This window comes from Momordica charantia (genome assembly GCF_013281855.1).
Source record: "Momordica charantia cultivar OHB3-1 chromosome 4 unlocalized genomic scaffold, Mcharantia_2.0 BLBB01000004.1, whole genome shotgun sequence".
Taxonomy (NCBI): Eukaryota; Viridiplantae; Streptophyta; class Magnoliopsida; order Cucurbitales; family Cucurbitaceae; genus Momordica; species Momordica charantia.
The window spans coordinates 852089-869358 of NW_028275162.1; the positions used below are offsets into that span (position 1 = coordinate 852089).

The 17270-nt window shown below is 34.4% G+C and overlaps 4 protein-coding genes across 11 annotated transcripts; 2 read left to right on the forward strand and 2 right to left on the reverse strand.

Moving 5' to 3' along the window:
- ASP1 (aspartate aminotransferase 1) lies at positions 1–5317 on the reverse strand. Its single transcript, XM_022292248.2, has 10 exons — positions 4944–5317; positions 4278–4363; positions 2869–3075; positions 2676–2781; positions 2436–2540; positions 2180–2352; positions 1601–1760; positions 1026–1121; positions 817–911; positions 1–406 (listed from the first exon to the last, which is right to left on the reverse strand). Exons 1-10 carry the CDS (start codon positions 5124–5126, stop codon positions 334–336), a joined length of 1284 nt encoding a protein of 427 aa, XP_022147940.1. The 5' UTR covers positions 5127–5317; the 3' UTR covers positions 1–333.
- A 3127-nt stretch (positions 5318–8444) lies between these two features.
- Positions 8445–13936, reverse strand: LOC111016743 (Pentatricopeptide repeat (PPR-like) superfamily protein). Of its 7 annotated transcripts, none has more exons than XM_088122691.1 (3): positions 11399–13936; positions 8856–10227; positions 8445–8733 (listed from the first exon to the last, which is right to left on the reverse strand). In XM_088122691.1, the coding sequence occupies exon 1, from the start codon at positions 13137–13139 to the stop codon at positions 11769–11771; it is 1371 nt and encodes a 456-aa protein (XP_087978817.1). In that variant the 5' UTR covers positions 13140–13936; the 3' UTR covers positions 8445–8733; positions 8856–10227; positions 11399–11768. The 7 variants fall into 7 exon arrangements, with proteins under 7 accessions (XP_087978817.1, XP_087978816.1, XP_022147936.1 ...); XM_088122690.1 differs by having other exon boundaries at positions 8445–8752; XM_022292244.2 differs by lacking the exon at positions 8445–8733 and having other exon boundaries at positions 8747–10227; positions 11399–13170; positions 13653–13936.
- Positions 9430–10151, forward strand: LOC111016745 (uncharacterized). The gene is made up of 2 exons (XM_022292247.2): positions 9430–9812; positions 9914–10151. Exons 1-2 carry the CDS (start codon positions 9430–9432, stop codon positions 10149–10151), a joined length of 621 nt encoding a protein of 206 aa, XP_022147939.1.
- Positions 13937–14449: 513 nt separating the features above from the next.
- Positions 14450–16321, forward strand: LOC111016813 (large ribosomal subunit protein uL5). 2 transcript variants are annotated; one of them, XM_022292334.2, is made up of 5 exons: positions 14450–14608; positions 14715–14822; positions 14916–14958; positions 15236–15431; positions 15883–16321. In XM_022292334.2, exons 1-5 carry the CDS (start codon positions 14606–14608, stop codon positions 16079–16081), a joined length of 549 nt encoding a protein of 182 aa, XP_022148026.1. In that variant the 5' UTR covers positions 14450–14605; the 3' UTR covers positions 16082–16321. The 2 variants fall into 2 exon arrangements, with proteins under 2 accessions (XP_022148026.1, XP_022148025.1); XM_022292333.2 differs by lacking the exon at positions 14450–14608 and having other exon boundaries at positions 14706–14822.
- Positions 16322–17270: the final 949 nt, after the last annotated feature.

Sequence of the window (17270 nt, forward strand, 5' to 3'; positions counted from 1 at the left end):
TTAACGAAAGCAAATGGATCAATGATGAATTATTTGGCAATGGAAAACAAAATGTATCCTAAGACAAATTTGACAATGCAAACATGTCATACTTCATGACTTATGAATACAAGATAAATTACATCTTGAAATTCCAATTCCTCTAAAAATGCTCGAGAAAAAAGGGGAACAAAAATTTACGACAAAAATGAATGTTTTAATCTGTGTAGTGTAGCTCCTTGCCTAATTCGTAAAAGGGAGGATGGAAGAAATTTTTTAACAGTTTGTAACAATACCTTTATTCACCAAGCAGAGACTCTCCAGTAGTATCATTAGAAGTTTTGTAAGTAGCAATCAAGAAGATTTTGTCACCTCATGAATAGCGTTTGCCAGATACGGTACATTCCCGGTTGTAACACCTGCCATGCTGTTGTACAAATTGATTTTGTCAGCAAACAGATCACCAAGGTTATGTTTGATAATATTTTGATAGTGTACTTTTAGCTGGGAACATTTTAATATAAAATTATTGTTATATTTCAAGAAATATATTGAATGTAACGATGAGTTGAAATTGTGATAGAAAAAATAAGTACAGAGACCAAAATGAATAAAAACTGAAAGTCCAAGAGACTAGCATTTTAACCTATTTTTAATTTTCTGTTTTTGAAAAATTTTGAAAATTATACTTTATTTTCCGACAATTTCTTTGCATGTTAGTAACCTTTTTTAAAAATACATTTTTGAATACTTAGTCAACTTTTAAAACACAAACAAAGTTTGTAAAAGTAAAGTAATGTTTTATAAAGCACAGAAAACTAAAAAGAAAATGGTTACCTTATGCGGCCATTTCGAGTCATGTAGATGTGATATTCATTGGTCAAACGATCGACCTGTTCAGGGCTCATTCCACTGTAACAGAACATGCCAATCTGTTGCCATTGAACCAGCAAAACTAATAAGATTAGCAAATGGAATATAAAGTAGGATAAAATTGACGAAGCCAAACAAGAGATTAGTATTGGAAAATTGAGATTTGTAAGTACCTGTTTAGTTATATGTTCCCACGATAATGGTGATCCCAGCTTTTCAAGGTTTTCTCGTAGAGCAGTTCGCATACCGATGATTCGATCTGCCATGACCTGAAGAGAGAAAACAAGATGACAATAATTGTAGAATTGAATATTAAGATACGTAAGTTTCACCTGAATGTAAATCTTCCCCATCTGAAGATTTGTCAAAATCATTATTAAAGTTTGCCCGTCAAATTTGTTCTCAAGGAAAAATGAACATATTTCCCAAACTGATGGAAAAATTTTTAAAAAAATGATATGCTGTAATTTTCTAGAGTTCGAAATCCGAAGTGTCAAAAAATATCAAATTATAAAATGTCTTGTGAAATTTATAGATGGCAAAAACTTCTCCACATATGTTAAAACATTTCCAACATTTGGAAAGTGAGACGTGTAAAAACACAAATCAACACTTCATGAATTTCTTAACTTACAAGCAGATGTGCACTCTGATTTTAATTTGGTGATGAAATCGAGGTAGAATACAGAGAAGTTCTGAGATGGTACGGCGTATAAACATATGGATATTGTCAATCAATCACAGTTACCTTGACTTCCTTCAGCCATAACTTCTTCAAATCTGGATCCCCAAGGATGATTGAAACAACTAGTGCTCCATGAACAGGTGGATTACTGTACATGGGTCGGGCAAGCTGCTGCAGCTGACTTTTCACAGCAACTGCTTGTTTTTCATCTTCGCAGAGTACACTGCAATCAATTCAATAAAGCATTTTTAATGTCAGAAAATACTGAAGGAATCCTTGAGCTTAAAATATAAAGTAGAGCTAAATGCATAGTAAAGAGAAGCCGACATAATAGCAATTTATCAACTTAAAGACTTAATTGATTAAAGAAGGAATTCTATATGAACTGAAGTTGTCACACATGCTTGCCTTCTAATGACATCTTATGGGCAATGGGCATCTTCTAATCTGTGATGGGTAACCATAAGACCTAATGAGCACTACATCTGGCCAAGGAAACTAATATCTGACTGGTGATCAATATCACATCAAAGTTGACAACTTAGGAAAAATGAACCAGATGTATATATCACTAGGAGATAGCAGGTTTGTACACCGAAGAAAAGGTGGAAGCGGAATTGTGATGTTCAGAGGGGCACATACCTAAGACATCCTACTCTCTGGCCATAGAGTCCCATATTTTTAGCGTATGACTGAGCAATTCCAATTAGATGACCATCCTCGAGAAAGATCCTGATGGACTTTGCATCTCTTTCTGGATCACCACTAGCAAAACCTTGGTATGCCATGTCAAAAAAGGCAAAATGACCTTTTGCCTGAAAAAATCGATGCTCAATATCTGGCAAAGAAGAAGTGACAACCAGATAAGATACGAACCAATCATCTCCAAAATTCTAACCTTGAACTGGGATGATATTTCTCTCCATTGTTCCTCCGAGGGATCCACTCCAGTAGGATTGTGAGCACATGCGTGAAGTAGAAAGAATGAGCCATTTGGAGCATTCTAAACAGGGTCATGCAAATAAAACAAAAAAGAGCATCAGCAGAATGCAGTGTGCCCATGAGGCATTATTAACATGAATATTAGTGTTAGATAAGCTAGATAAGCCAGCATGGAAATATCAACATGCTTTAGTACCCTAATGTCATCCATAAATGCTGCAAAGTCTAATCCCCTAGATTCTGGATGGTAGTAATGGTATGTCCTTTGAGGAACTTGTGCATCTCTCCAGATGTTATGGTGGCTGTCGAAAATCTTCAAGTAAGGAACAGCATACTAATGAAGTATCTTATAATTTAAATGATTTGTGTACAGATCTAACTATGCTTACTTGGACCATGTAGGGACTGGTATATAGATTTGGGAGTCGGGAAGGAAACGCTTTTGAAAGTCAGCAAACAGACGACATGCTCCAGTTCCAGAGAGAGATTGTACAGCTGCTATCCTCTTATCTTTGATTAAATCAGAATTCTCTCCATAAGCCAGCTTCAGTGTTTCTTCCACCATCTTTATACTCCCTCCCATTGGAAGATACTCCCTGGTAGAACAGACAAGATGTGGCCATTCTTTTCAAAGACTCAAAATAAAAAATTAATTTCATGAGTGTGGACAATCAAGCAGGTGAGATGCATTACTTGTAGTTTAGATGTGTGCATTAAAAAGTAATCGAACACTAAAATGAACTATTGTTCATATAAAAACAAGTTGGCAGTTGCCATAAATGGTAAAATCTCTGCTGCTATGATGTAATGTGCAAGAAAATCCATGGTGACATACACCAACGGAAGTTCTGTTCAGGTGAATAAGCAGAGCTTCAGCTTTGTCAGTGACCGTACTCGATTCAATAGTCTTTATTTTCCTAAACAGAAGAGAATAAAGAGCACTCAATTTTTAATGTAAAAGGGAATGCTCAATTCTTATGCCAATAGGTTCCTCCTCGAATTCTGTTACTCTGTAATCCAGAATAATTGGCTCTTATATTATTGTATCATGGATCTACAGGGCACAATATTTTATCCCAAGGCAACTGGGATAAAATAATCAAGAAGGACAACAGAACGCCACAACCACAACAAAATTAAATTAGTAGATTGAATATCCACTGTTCCTTTTGATTATTCTCACACTTAGACACACCACCAAATAACATCAAGTTCCGTGGAAATGCCAATTACCTTCAAATTGTATTCTGCAGAATCTACAGAATCGTTAGGTAAGGAAATAATTAAAAACCTACGTAGTTATGTTATCTTAAATTACTAAAGAAACATGATGTCAATTCACAAGTATACTATCATCACTTCAGTTTCCAAGTGCCAAACTAATCCAACAGTCGTAAATTTAATGATGCAGGACGAGATGAATTTCAACAGTTATTTGTGAGAATCCAAATTCATGCAGTTTATAGTCAACATTTAAGCACATCTCAACTCTACGGACATCGAAATGTCAAAATCTGAATCAACTTTAAAATAGGGGAAATGAAAAACGAATGTTAACAAAGGCAAATATTCCAGAAAGTATGTACTGTGGTCCAGTTCCACGGAATAAAAAAAGAAGTTGATCTAGTTGGTGAGAGTAGAAAAATAAACTTGGTAAGACGACGATAAAAAGCTGGAATCAGAGCAGCAAGTGGTAAATTAAATAATAACATGAAAATACGGTTATATATTCTATTGGAACTACGATAAAGGAAACTGCTCTCTCTCTCCCTCGGTGAGATATGAGACACCGTCTTACATGTTCAGGTTTCCTGCGATCCTCCGTTCAGCTTCTCTCACACATTCCAGGACCACTGGCTTTCCGTTATCATCTCGATATGCACCCTGAAGGTGAGAGAAAACGTAAAGATAAATGTAAAGATTCCACTGAAAAAAGTCACCACGAGATCAAAAGAGACAATGCTTTGCCTGTATAATAAAAAATATATAGAAGGAACTTTTCGATCAGTGATTTTGAAGAATGTTTTTAATGAATTATTGAACTAATCAAGATGGCCATCGAATTTCTGAACTAATATCATAGGCAGAAAAATTATTAAAATAGTAGCTCATAAAGACAAATCTCCTGTTTGTAGATCCAACGATCAAACTTAAACAGGTCACGCACATGGAATCTCCCAATAATCAACTACTTGACGAAATAAAAGCTTTATTCGGAAGCTAATCGCATGCGCGCGCAGAGAACAGCACGGCTCAAATGACAATTCAATAAATATACGGAATACGGATGAAAATTTTGCATCAGTCGCATCGGTAACTTCGATTTTTCAATCCAAGCTTAATCTCAGTAATAAAAAACGCAAGAGAAGCATAACAAACAGAAATTATAAAGACTATACCAGCAATCGGACTGTAAACGAAGCAAAATCCAAGGCGTACAAGGCAAGAGGAAGAAGAAACTCACGACTCCAACATTGACTTTGCTCGGACTCGGATCGGCAAGAAAAGCTTCAGTAACGCCGAGAATCGGATCTTTAGGAGCCGGTTCCACGCTCTTCCACCAAGAAGACATGGATCTAGTTCCTATACCGAAGCAGCTCAAGCTGCGGCTTAACACCTTCCTCGAGATCGCCGCTTGCAACGCCATGAACGCTACTGCACTGCTATCTCTCTCTACTCTACAGCTTACTCCGACGGAAATGCGAGAGGAGATGGAGAAGTGGCGGAGATTTTGTGGAGGCGCGAAAGGAAGTGGTCCTCGGCTCCGATTCCGACTGAATAAATAGACATGAGAACCTCGAAATGCGCACCCGTTCTTTAAATATTCAGCTAATATCTCACCACTGACATTTACTTAAGTGCGCGTCCTTTTAATTTCTTCGTTTTGGCTAAATATGTGCGGCCATTCTTTCGGTTTAGTTTATATTATTTAAGAAGTTTGTCTTTTACATTTTTATGATTTTTCCAATAAAATTATAATTGACGATGACATGTGATTTAATAAGTTTTACCACAAAAATAATAATAATAAATATGTAAGAAAGTTTCCAATTTCTACTCCCAAGTTTCAAAAAATAAAAAATGGCAAAATTTGTAATTTATTTCCCATCTAAATTTGTATCGATCCACTAAATATTTTAGTGTAAATTTATTGTCTAACTAAATTTAAGATTCGCGAATAAAAGAAGTATAATAAATAAAGTGCTAAAACATAAGATAAATAATTTAAAACTTTTTAAATAATAGAGACAAATTTATATATAATATATATCTTTAACGTTCAACTTGTTATGGGTGTCAATTTTAACTTTAAACTTTTAAATGTGTTGCAATCCTTATCCGTTGATAGGTTCTCATTTGAAATTTGTTGAAAATGCATTTTCATATTTGTCAAATAAATTACAAAATATATATTTGGTATGAAATTATTAGGATTCGTAAAAAACAAATGATATTATAGTGTGTTTGATCATGATTTTGACCAACTATGCAAAGCTTGGGCTCAGGTAGGGCCAACGAACAAAGAGACAGACACATAAAGAGTAAACAACTTCAACATTTAAATCAATCTCGATCTGATATAAACTTAATTTGATAATAGTTTTGCGTACTTTAAGAATGAGACATAACTCTCTATTTATAGAAATTAAGTGTCTGACGATATTAAAAGACACGTCAAGCCACATAAATCATAATATCACATAAGTAGTTGTTGGTTAAAGTTTTTCACATCATTTTTTTATTTTTTTAATTAGTTGATGAATTAGAGAAATTTTGAATAATGGGTAAAAGTGTAATACTTATGTAGGTTTAAGTTTAACTTAGTAAAATTAAAATTTTTAGGATGAAAATTAATTCAACCTAAACAAATAATTAGCATGATGGAAGAACCAAAAAAGCGCGAAATGTCAGTTTGCCAAAATAGCGTTTTCGATAAACACTTTCTTTAAATTTTATCCACTTATTTAGACTAATCTTTGAGTTTAAAATATTTAGGATTATTTGGTTGGTAATTGAGAATCTGTTTATTATTTTTTAAATTCATTGAATCAAATAGATGAAATGAATATGCATTCGGTAAATTTATCTTTTAAAATTATTTTTGAATTTTATGATTTAAAGGTGAAAATTCTGAAACAATATTTATGTTTGCAATATTTCGAATTTGAAATTTGAATTTTTAAAGTGCATATTTATATTAAAAAATGATAAAAACTTTAAATATGTTATTTCATATTATAAAGTTAACGTTAAAACGTATAAAATATAATATATTATAAAGTATATAATATCGTAGGATAATAATTATACAAAATTTATTACAAAAATGCTAATAAATCCATTAATATTATTTTCGACTTAATTAAATATTTATTTAATAAATATCATTGGATTATAAATATATTTTTCAATACATATTGAATACTTTTTTAATTGAGATTCAATTTTAAAATATGCTATCAACGCTTAAAACAAATAATACTAACTATGTTTTTCAATCAATTGTTTCATATCACCAAGTAAACATACCCTTATTTATTATTCTTTGAACTTCTGTTATTGATTTCTTTTTAATTTTAATTATTATGTATTTTATCTAATACGAAATTCAAGTCACTTATATTTCAGAAAATATAAAATGTAAATATATGTGCCACAGCATGAAATTTCCATTAACTGCACCGTAAATTTTCAATTGTAAATAATAATGCAACCTAGGAGAGGATAAATAAAAATATCATGTACAATTCCCCACCAATTGCTATTGTCAAGAATATATTAAGATGCAAATAAGAACATTTATATATATTTTTTTAGTAGTTATAATTTGATTGATTAAACAATTGCTAGATCAAACGATAAATGGTACCAATTTGGCAGTGATAGCTACAAAAATCATATTTGGCAGTTGTTTGTTTGTTTTTTTTTTTTTTGGAGATGATATATCTGAAAAACAATTAATCTAGTTACAAATACAACAGGTATATTTATATCTATTTGTTTGGACAATTTTGTCTAGTACAATACAACATAGGTGAGTTACATATATAGATGTGAAGATTTGAAATCACAACATTTTAATCAGAGATAAATGCGTTAACTAATTAAGTATGCTCAAGTTGGTATCAAATATTAAACTTACGACCTAAAAAAATGTAATAAGAGTTTTGATCATTTATAAGCTATTATTAGTTATCCAATATATTAATTATATAGAGAAACGATGGAGTGTCAATGTGACCTAGAAACTTGGTTGATGTATTTTCAATTTTTGTTCATTAAAAAGGGATCATGGTTACTTTATGTTATTTATTGTCTAACTTTTTTCTAATCACAAATTCAATATAATTTTTTTATTGCAATTTCAACGCAACATTACACCCAATAAAATGTAATTCTAATTTGTCTTAAAAGGCTCCCATTGTGTATAGAAATGTCTTAAAAGATTGCAATAATGACGAAAATGGTACTTTTTTAAAACTATAAGGACAAAAGCAGAAGTTTTGAAATTACAACGACCATGACATTTTAAAATTACAATAATCAAAATTAACCTTTTTTAAAAGTACGGGTAAAAGTACTTAAACCTATTTTGTATTTAATTAGTGGAATTGAGTCAATTGACCGCACAAGTAAATTAACTGTTCATATCTAACTTCAATTAATCAAATTCGCGTTTAGTTAAGGTTTTCATTCAAATTTACATCTGTCGATATCCTTGAAATTATTATTAAAAAAATAAATTGATTTCCAACAAAAAAGAAAAAAAAAGGAAAAGAAAAGAAAAAGATATTCGATGTGAAAAGAAAATGGGGAGTATCAGGATTCGATCCTCTCCTCATTCGGCAGCTGTCTTCGGCATAGGTCCTAAAGTGATTATTCTATATCCTTTAATTTATTCCAATCAATAATCATATACCAATATTTTACTTTTATCAACAAAATACGCTACTTCATTGTATGGTTAGGCACAAACATAGAATTCCAACTTTGCATTTTTAACATATATATACACAAATATTACATATTCCAAGAGTTTCCACACAATAAAGTTATTTCTAAAAAATGATTTTAATTTACTAAAAAGAAATTTCAAACCATCAAATTATACCTTCAAAAGCTTCCAAAATATCCTTTTAAAAACATAAAAATTCTAAAAACAATCTCCAGCTCCATCTTGCTCCAAGTTTTGATCTTCTCCTTCAACTTTTTTTTTCAAAACGTGTGCTCCACAGTAAAAGTTGTTACAAAATCTGAAACCGTGTAGAAGTTCTAAAGCAATTTTATGGCATTTCAACATCAATCAATCAAGTAACTGATAAACATCCAAAGAAATTTGATTCAAAACAACTTTCATAAGAGTAAGAAAGCTTACGAGTCTTGGGGTCCTATAAGTTTGGATTGCTTAAGGTAGGAGCAAAAATTTTGCATTTTCTGTTTGTTCCCATTGCTTTTTCTTCTCTGGTTTTGTCTGTTTCATATTCAGTCCACTTTTTTGACAACATTATGTAGGACTTGTGATGGGGGTGTGCCTCATTGGATAATCGCCCTCTTTTCACAAATTCTTGGCTTCTCTGAACAACCAACAGAGGAGAAGCTTATTTGAGACAGTAAGTTTAAATTCCGTGCAGTTGTCAGTTTCCCTTGCTTCATACTAAAGAAAGATAACAAACAATCTTATATCTCTCGGATTCTCGCCCATTTATTCTGACAACTTTGTGTCATTCATTTCGTACTTGTTTCTTTAGAACCGAGCTGAAATTCATGGGATGCTGCTGAATTTTGCAACCTGGAGCAGACTGAAGCATTTGTAACAGCCTTGGGTTTCCTTCTTTAATTCCGGGAAGTTCATCCACCTGTCACCGTTTTGCTTCAGTAGTATGGTGTCTCGAAATTCTGGGATGCCTGCCTCTGAAATGTAAACTCGTTCTTCGAGACGAAACATCGATATGATCAAACAAGATGAAGGATCAAGCGGGACACCAAATCGAGATGAATCTGTGACAGTTCTTGCATTGCCACCGAGACCTCAAGAAGCAAAAGAAGTAACCGGAGGGGTGGTGCAGAACCACAATGAGAATGAGGCTGGCAAGAGGCATGGAGAGGAATCGAAAGAGAGCCACCATAACTGCATCATTGATATAAAAAGCAGTGGTGAGTCAGTGGATGGTGAAGATTCTAGTGAAGAAAAAGTTTGCAGGATATGCCATTTGAGTTCTGAACATCAGTCAATAGCTTCAGATCTCATACAACTCGGATGTCGCTGCAAAGATGAGCTCGGAATTTCCCACCGTGACTGTGCTGAGATTTGGTTTATGCATAGAGGCAACAGGTAAAATTTCTATGATCTATATCTTCTTCTCTCTTCACCATTCTCACAACAGTTTATGATGACTTCAACTCCAATCCAATTTCATCCCTTTCTCATGATAGACAGTGTGAAATCTGTGGTCAGACTGCAACAAACGTAAGGGGAATCAGGAGCGGCGGTTTCATGATACAGCGGAATGAAAGGAGGTTGGTAGCAAGCTCAACAGTCTCCACAGTGTCCTTGGACAGCGACGATTCACTATCATGTTGCTGGGGGCAGCGCTTCTGTAATTTCTTATTAACATGCACAGTTCTAGCCTTCCTCCTCCCATGGTTCTTTCGTCTAGATTTCTTTGGATGATGAGTGATGACTTTTCTCGGACATCCCATCATCAAATAAACCAGAAATGAAGTGCCTGACCCATGCTACTGAGGACCTGGGAATAAGGAAAAACAACAGTTTCACACGGAGGAATTGACAGATATATATGTAGTTCTCGCATACTGTCTCTAAATAAATCAGCAGAAGAGAGATCAAAGCCAAACAAACTAGTTCTATAGAAAAGTATAAATGAGAAACGACATTCAGAACCATACAGGCCTGAATGACATGTAATATTCATTTTTCACTAGAAAATTTCACAAATGCAATCTTTACAGGTTGGTGGCTGACATGACATTCACGTTCCTCACAAACAATGCAAGCAAAATGAGAATAATTGGCTAGTACTCCTGAGAGAGAGATCACAATGCAAAATAAATAAATGGTTTTAATTCACTAAGCTAATTACTTTTTCCACATTAAAAATTTACTATTCTAAGGAACGTCTTAGTCGAGTTCTCGAACAAATAAGACGTGCACCAAGTGTAGAGACCACTAGGAAAACCTTGACAAAGTGGATCCAGCTTTCAAGCTTCTACCCATAGTTACCTTGCATCCTAATGAATATTTATATTACAATTCAATAAGTTAGTCAGTTTCAGAATAATTGAAATTTTTGTTGCACTCACGATGTTTTTCTAGAATATTGCTAAAGAGGAAAAAAGTAAGAAGTTAAAGACAAATAAAAGAATATACAATACTCCTGTCTGATTCACAAAATCGCATATATGATCTCAGAAATTAAATGAAGATGTTATGCTGAAGCCTGCAATAACTAAAGAATAAGATTGTAAATTATGAAAGGTATTGTTTAACATTTTTCTTTTATAGAATATAATAGCAAGCATAGTATTTCAAGTCGAGAAAATATACCAAACTCTAGAAATTTCCCCTATTCACGTCCTCCTTGATATAAATAGCATTGACAATGAGCAAACAATACTCGTGTCTGATTTAAAAAGAATGATGATAAATAAAAGCAAAAATGTAAATACATGTGCGTAAACAGAAAAGTTCTCAATCTGAATTTGTAAGAGGAGCTGGAGGCCATAAGATTATCCACAAACCACTCTCAAGAACATGCTGAAATTTTTGCAGTATGATGTGATAAAATAAACCTGCTGACACAAAAGCAAAATTCAACCACTTGTCCACAGGTGGGATCCTTGACTTTCCAAAATAACATACAAATAAAAGAAGTAGAATCACATATGACATTGCTTTACCTGGATGTCCAACCAAAGCAACTAAGGACTTGTAGTCAGCTTTGAACAAGGTCAACAGGACCGACATGCCCTTCCAGAAACTGCATCAGTTTAATTGTTTGATAAAGGCAGAGTCCACCAATCAAACACATCCCATATAATTTTCAAATACATAACTCAGTTTCCATGATACCATTTTCGGTGATAGCCAATCAATGTCCTGAGATCTTCAAAACATTCGTAGTGTTAAAGTTAAATATCTTAACAGTGAAGCATGCAGCTGAAGGGCGAACTAATGGCACTTGATGCTTGCATTACCCTTGAACCAAATCATTTGGTTTCCAAAGTTAAAGCCATTTTTGGATCTGGTATAGCATTCAAATTCAGGCAGTCAATGAAAGAGCCGAGCCAGATGTAACTTTGATTTAAGCTTCCTCGCTTCACTTGTAAATCCTGAAGAACAAAGACCATCAATAACTGCTCGTTGTGTGGACTTAAGAACTTTCATGCCACCTCTTATACACGAAAGCAATAACTTTGATGCACAACGGAATCTCCTCGCCTTGCAAAGATTGTGCACCAAAGAGGTGTAGGTAAAAGAATCCCTTGTTTCCATTGATTCAAACAATTTCATTGCATGGTCAATTTGTCCAGCCTTACACAACCGGTCAATTAGACAATTTAAGGGTACCAAGTTTGAAGCTAAGCCTGTTGTATACATGTAATTCAAATGTCGCCGGGCCCCATCAATATTGCCAGCCCGGCACAGCCCATCAGTTATTATAGTATGTGTGTAGTTGTCAAATTCTAGTCCCCGTGACTCAATCTCATCCAACAACTTATATGCTGCATCCAACTTACCCTCTTTACAGTACAAATGAATAAATGTGTTATAAAAAACTAAATCAATCCCCATGCGATTCCTTATCATTTGTTCCATGCAAACATTTGCCTCTTCGAACCTACCCAACTTTAAAAAAGCACCAATAACCGTGCAGTAAGCAAAGCCATCAAAAGCATATCCTTTGTTCTTCATCTCAAAGAAAATCTCAAATCCATGTTTATATTGCCTAGATCTAAGGCAGCTTTTCATTAATGTAGTGTATGTTATAGCATCAGGCTCAAGACCCGAATCCCTGGCCTCATTGAGCATCCTTCTAGCAGCCTTCAACCTACCCACCTTGCAAAGACCATTAATAAGAATATTATATGTAACTAATTGAGGAACAAATCCATGGCGTTGTAAATTTCTGAACAACATTATGGCATTGCTTGTATATCCATATTTACAAAGGCCATTAATCATTGTATTAAACGTAACCGGATGAGGAGAGAGGTCTTTAAGTATAATATCCTTGAAAACTCTATTGGCTTCGTCCGGCTTTCCTAATCTGAAGAAACAATGCATCAAAGTGTTGTAACTCCATATATCAGGAGTGATACCTGATTGAAGCATTTCTTCGAACAGATCAAGGGACTGTTCCAATGAGCAATTCCTGGTTGCCCCAGCTATCAAAGAATTGTAAGTAATGACATCTGGGCTTATACCAGCTTCTCTCATTCTATAAATAACAGAATAAGCCGCATCCATGCCGATAAACCGACAATATCCATCAAGCAACGTATTGTAAGTCACTACATCCGGGAGAACTCCTAAACGTATACCATCTATTATGACAGCTTCAGCTTTCTGCATTTGCCGAGATTTACAATATGAGGCGACACAAATATTCAAAAACTTTGTGGAGAATTTACAGACCATTCTTCAAACTGCCCTTGGGATTTTAAAAAACCTGCCAATCCAGTAAGTCAACAAGAGAATAATCATTTTGCACATAAAAATATGAAAACGCTTAAATAAGACCATTGAAGCAAAGAAACAGTTATATCGAAGCGATAATGTGAAAGGCAATCCTAACCGGAAAAACAACCAGAAACTTCAATAACTCATGATAATCATGGTGAGACCTCAAAAGACATGGAAGTTCAGGAAGACGAAATCCAGCTTGACTCTAATCCGGAAAAATGAGCATTTTCACCAAATTAAATCAAACGATCGGTGCCTTAATTAAATTAAATGAAAACACAATCCACTTCCGCGAAATTATTACTGGGATTAGCAAATAACAGCAATAATACAAGAGAAAACTTACTCGTCGGGATTTACCAGTACGAAACGCAAGAAATTTCACTGTTCTTACGAATGCAATAAGTAATTGCCACCAAACCTTTGGAGAAATGTAGAAAAACAAGAGTATTCGGTGAAATATGTCACCTCTCGCAGCTTCTGCTCGTCGCTCAGATCATAAATGGAGTCGCAGATGGGCGTTTCCTACTTTCCTCCCACTTCTAGCGGATGGCTGATGACATTGGCAATGTACAAATTTCCATTCGCGAAGTAGCCAACAAGACTTGAATTGGATGGCGTCAGTGGAGAAATGGAATTCGGGAATCGAAGGCGATTTTGAAACAATTATTTAAAAGTTGATTGTTCTGGTCGTGCAGATTAAGTTAGAAATAAAAATCGAAGTATTATTTGTCCAAAAAACAATTAAAAAAAAAGAGAGAGAGAGAAAAGAGAACTCTTCTTTTTAAGATTTTCTAAGAAAATGGTCTGTGATATATATATTTTCTTAGATTAGCTCAAAAGTAATGGTATAATTGAGTTCAAATTTTTCCATCTCTAAATAAATATTTTTTTATTATTTTTTTAAATCTTGGACAAGTATTATCCACGGACATACGAATATTTTAAAAAGAAAAATGATAGTAAAAATGCAAGGTTTATTATCTTGACAGGTTACCTTTCAAAACAATTTGGGCATCATTATTTTTTAATAAACTTTTTTTCTTTGAACTTTGTTTTTGAATAAGTTTGGTCTTGATATTTTTTATTTAAAATTTATAACTAGTAATACTAGAAAAATTATACATTTTTGCCACCCGTTAAAAATTATAATTTCACAATTTTGACGATGTGGGCTATTTACGAAATTTCACAAATTTAATAGCAATCTTGTAGGCCCACAATTTAAGCCCATAACCTCCGAACTTGAAATCCTAGCTTCTTCTACTTTGGAGGCCCACAATTTAAGCCCATAACCTCCGAATTTGAAACCCTAGCTTCTTCTACTTCAACCCATATTAGGGTTTCTTCGCCCCTCCCTCGGATTGAGAAGCAGTAGCAGGAACAGCGCAACAGCCGCAGCCGCCCGCTAGGATTCCCCAATGGTGGTTTCTCCGATTCGTGTTTTTCTCTCCCATTAGATTGTTAAAACTTCTATAATTGTGTTTTATTCCTGCTCCCTAATCCTCTGCATCTGTTAATATGGCGCAGGCTTCGGAGAAGAAGTTATCGAACCCCATGAGGGACATTAAGGTGCAGAAGCTCGTCCTCAATATCTCAGTCGGCGAGAGCGGAGATCGGCTTACAAGAGCCGCAAAGGTAGTACAAACTTCACCGAGTTCTGTGCATTTTGTCTGCTGATTTGGTTGCTTCTAGTTTTTGTTTCCGCGATTTATAGTTCACTTTTCTTAGGTGCTCGAGCAACTCAGTGGACAGAGCCCCGTGTTCTCCAAAGGTACAACTTTTTTTTCCTCATCTCGTACCCGCTTGATTAAGACTACAAAATGGTTCGGATGAAAACGAGTAAATATATATTTGAAGAGAAATCTAGAGTCGCACCTTAGGGCTGATTAATCGTGGGATTTAGGTTTATGAGATGCAAAACTACTTATTTCGAGTTTATGATTTTATGATTCAGAACTGGAAATAAAGTTATCTTTGAAAGTCATATCACAATATTGGATCTGATAGAATAATTTGTTGGTGGGTTTTTTCTCTCTTGTGAACAATAGCGAGATACACTGTACGATCTTTTGGAATCAGGCGTAATGAGAAGATTGCTTGCTATGTCACCGTTAGAGGTGAGAAGGCGATGCAGCTTTTGGAAAGTGGGCTGAAGGTTAAGGAGTACGAGTTGTTGCGAAGGAACTTCAGTGACACTGGATGCTTTGGCTTTGGTATTCAGGAGCACATTGATCTTGGAATCAAGTAAGTTTAAGCCCAAACCCATCTGAATCTCCCTTCAATTATGTTCAAATTTTTTGTCTGAAACTTACTGCCATGTGATCAATTTCCTCAGAGATCTGTAGTCTAATTTGCTTAGGTGATTCTGTTTTGATTTGTATGCCAAAATAGTTATATTCAAATGCAACATTCATTGGGTTGAGGTATTTGTCAATGTTAAATATTTGATTAAGTATGACAACTTTTGCTGCCCAAAGGAGATGGTGATCGAAATTCCCGGTAGTTTTGGAAACAGGGAACAGGATCCCTAATCCCTGTCCTAACTGATGTGCTTGTCGGGATTGAAATGATCTGGAAGGACGGGAATAGGGGAGGGAGGGACATTCCTGACCCTTCATGAGTGATGACATCTCTATCTATGAAGTTTACCTTTAAACAATCTTGTTTGTTTATGTGCTATTGTATGACATTTCAGGTATGATCCCTCCACCGGTATCTATGGTATGGACTTCTTTGTTGTTTTGGAGCGACCGGGGTACCGTGTTGGCCGCCGTAGGAGGTGCAAGTCTCGCGTTGGGATCCAGCACAGAGTCACAAAGGAGGATGCCATGAAGTGGTTCCAGGTGAAATATGAGGGTGTGATTCTTAACAAGTCGCAGGCAATCACTGGTTAAGCCCTAGAGGGATTTCCCAAATAGTTTGAGAGCTATTTGTGTGCAAGTTATAAAATTTTGTGCTTTTGAAATTAGCCTGACTGAAGCTCCTTGTTTTCTTTTCTTGAATATTTTTGGGGTTTAATGGAGATTATTAGTTTCAATTTGGACAACTTTTTTTAAGCCGTCGGTAGTCATGTTTTAGTAATTATATCCTTCAATACTCTGAGATATCAATCTTCTTCGTTCTTATTCCTTAAAGCATCAGCTTCAAGCACCGTTTGTCTGTGACATTCTTATTGCTGATATTATTAATTGTGTTTCATTCTAGACGTAAATGGAAGATCGAACCATCGATACTTGATACTTTATTATTGAGTCAGTACATCGATCTTTGATCAACGTACCTACCATTAAAGGCTTTAGAAACAATTTGAAAACATCTATTTTATTGCTCGTACTGCTATATATTTGAATTATACAGAGGTTGATTTTGTAAATCAAATTTTTATTAAGAGAGGCAATGAATTTCATACATGGACTAGCATGTTCATTGCTTAGATATGTAAGAGGTCGTTTTCTCTCCTGTTTTGTGACGAAGCTGTTTTTCTTTAATACGATTCTACTTGATAGCTTTTGGTTTTCAGTTCCTCGTAATTTCTGAAAATCATTATTCTAAGTTTTCAAGGTATGTGTTTTCATCAAATAAACTAGGTTTTTGACGTTGAACTACTAGATAAATTTGAAGTTATATACACACCACTTGAAGATATGTAATGAGGTTCAAGTTGACTATTTTCTTAATTATTTCAATCCAAATTTATATTATTTGATTGACTATAAAATGTTACTTATCCTACCAAACACAATCCTGATTTTCAAAAGATGATTAGGTCTCTTTTTTTAGAAAAATGTATTTAATTTTGTTTAATGAAAATTATATTGAATGTGGTACTAAAAGTAAACTAAATTTATAACAATAAAAATAAGCTTGACGGGTTAAGGCACATGGATCCAATAATGAGATTAAAAGTTAGAATATCCACCATCTTTTATGCCTAAAAAAAATAGTCGTGATAATTGACCTATATCTTTTATGTCAATGTTGTAGTAAAGGTAAAAAGAGAGAAAAAAAAGTTATTGTAAACAAACCGAAATATTTTAAGAAGAGCGAAGAGGAGTTGGTCCATACTCCATAGTTGGTCATTCG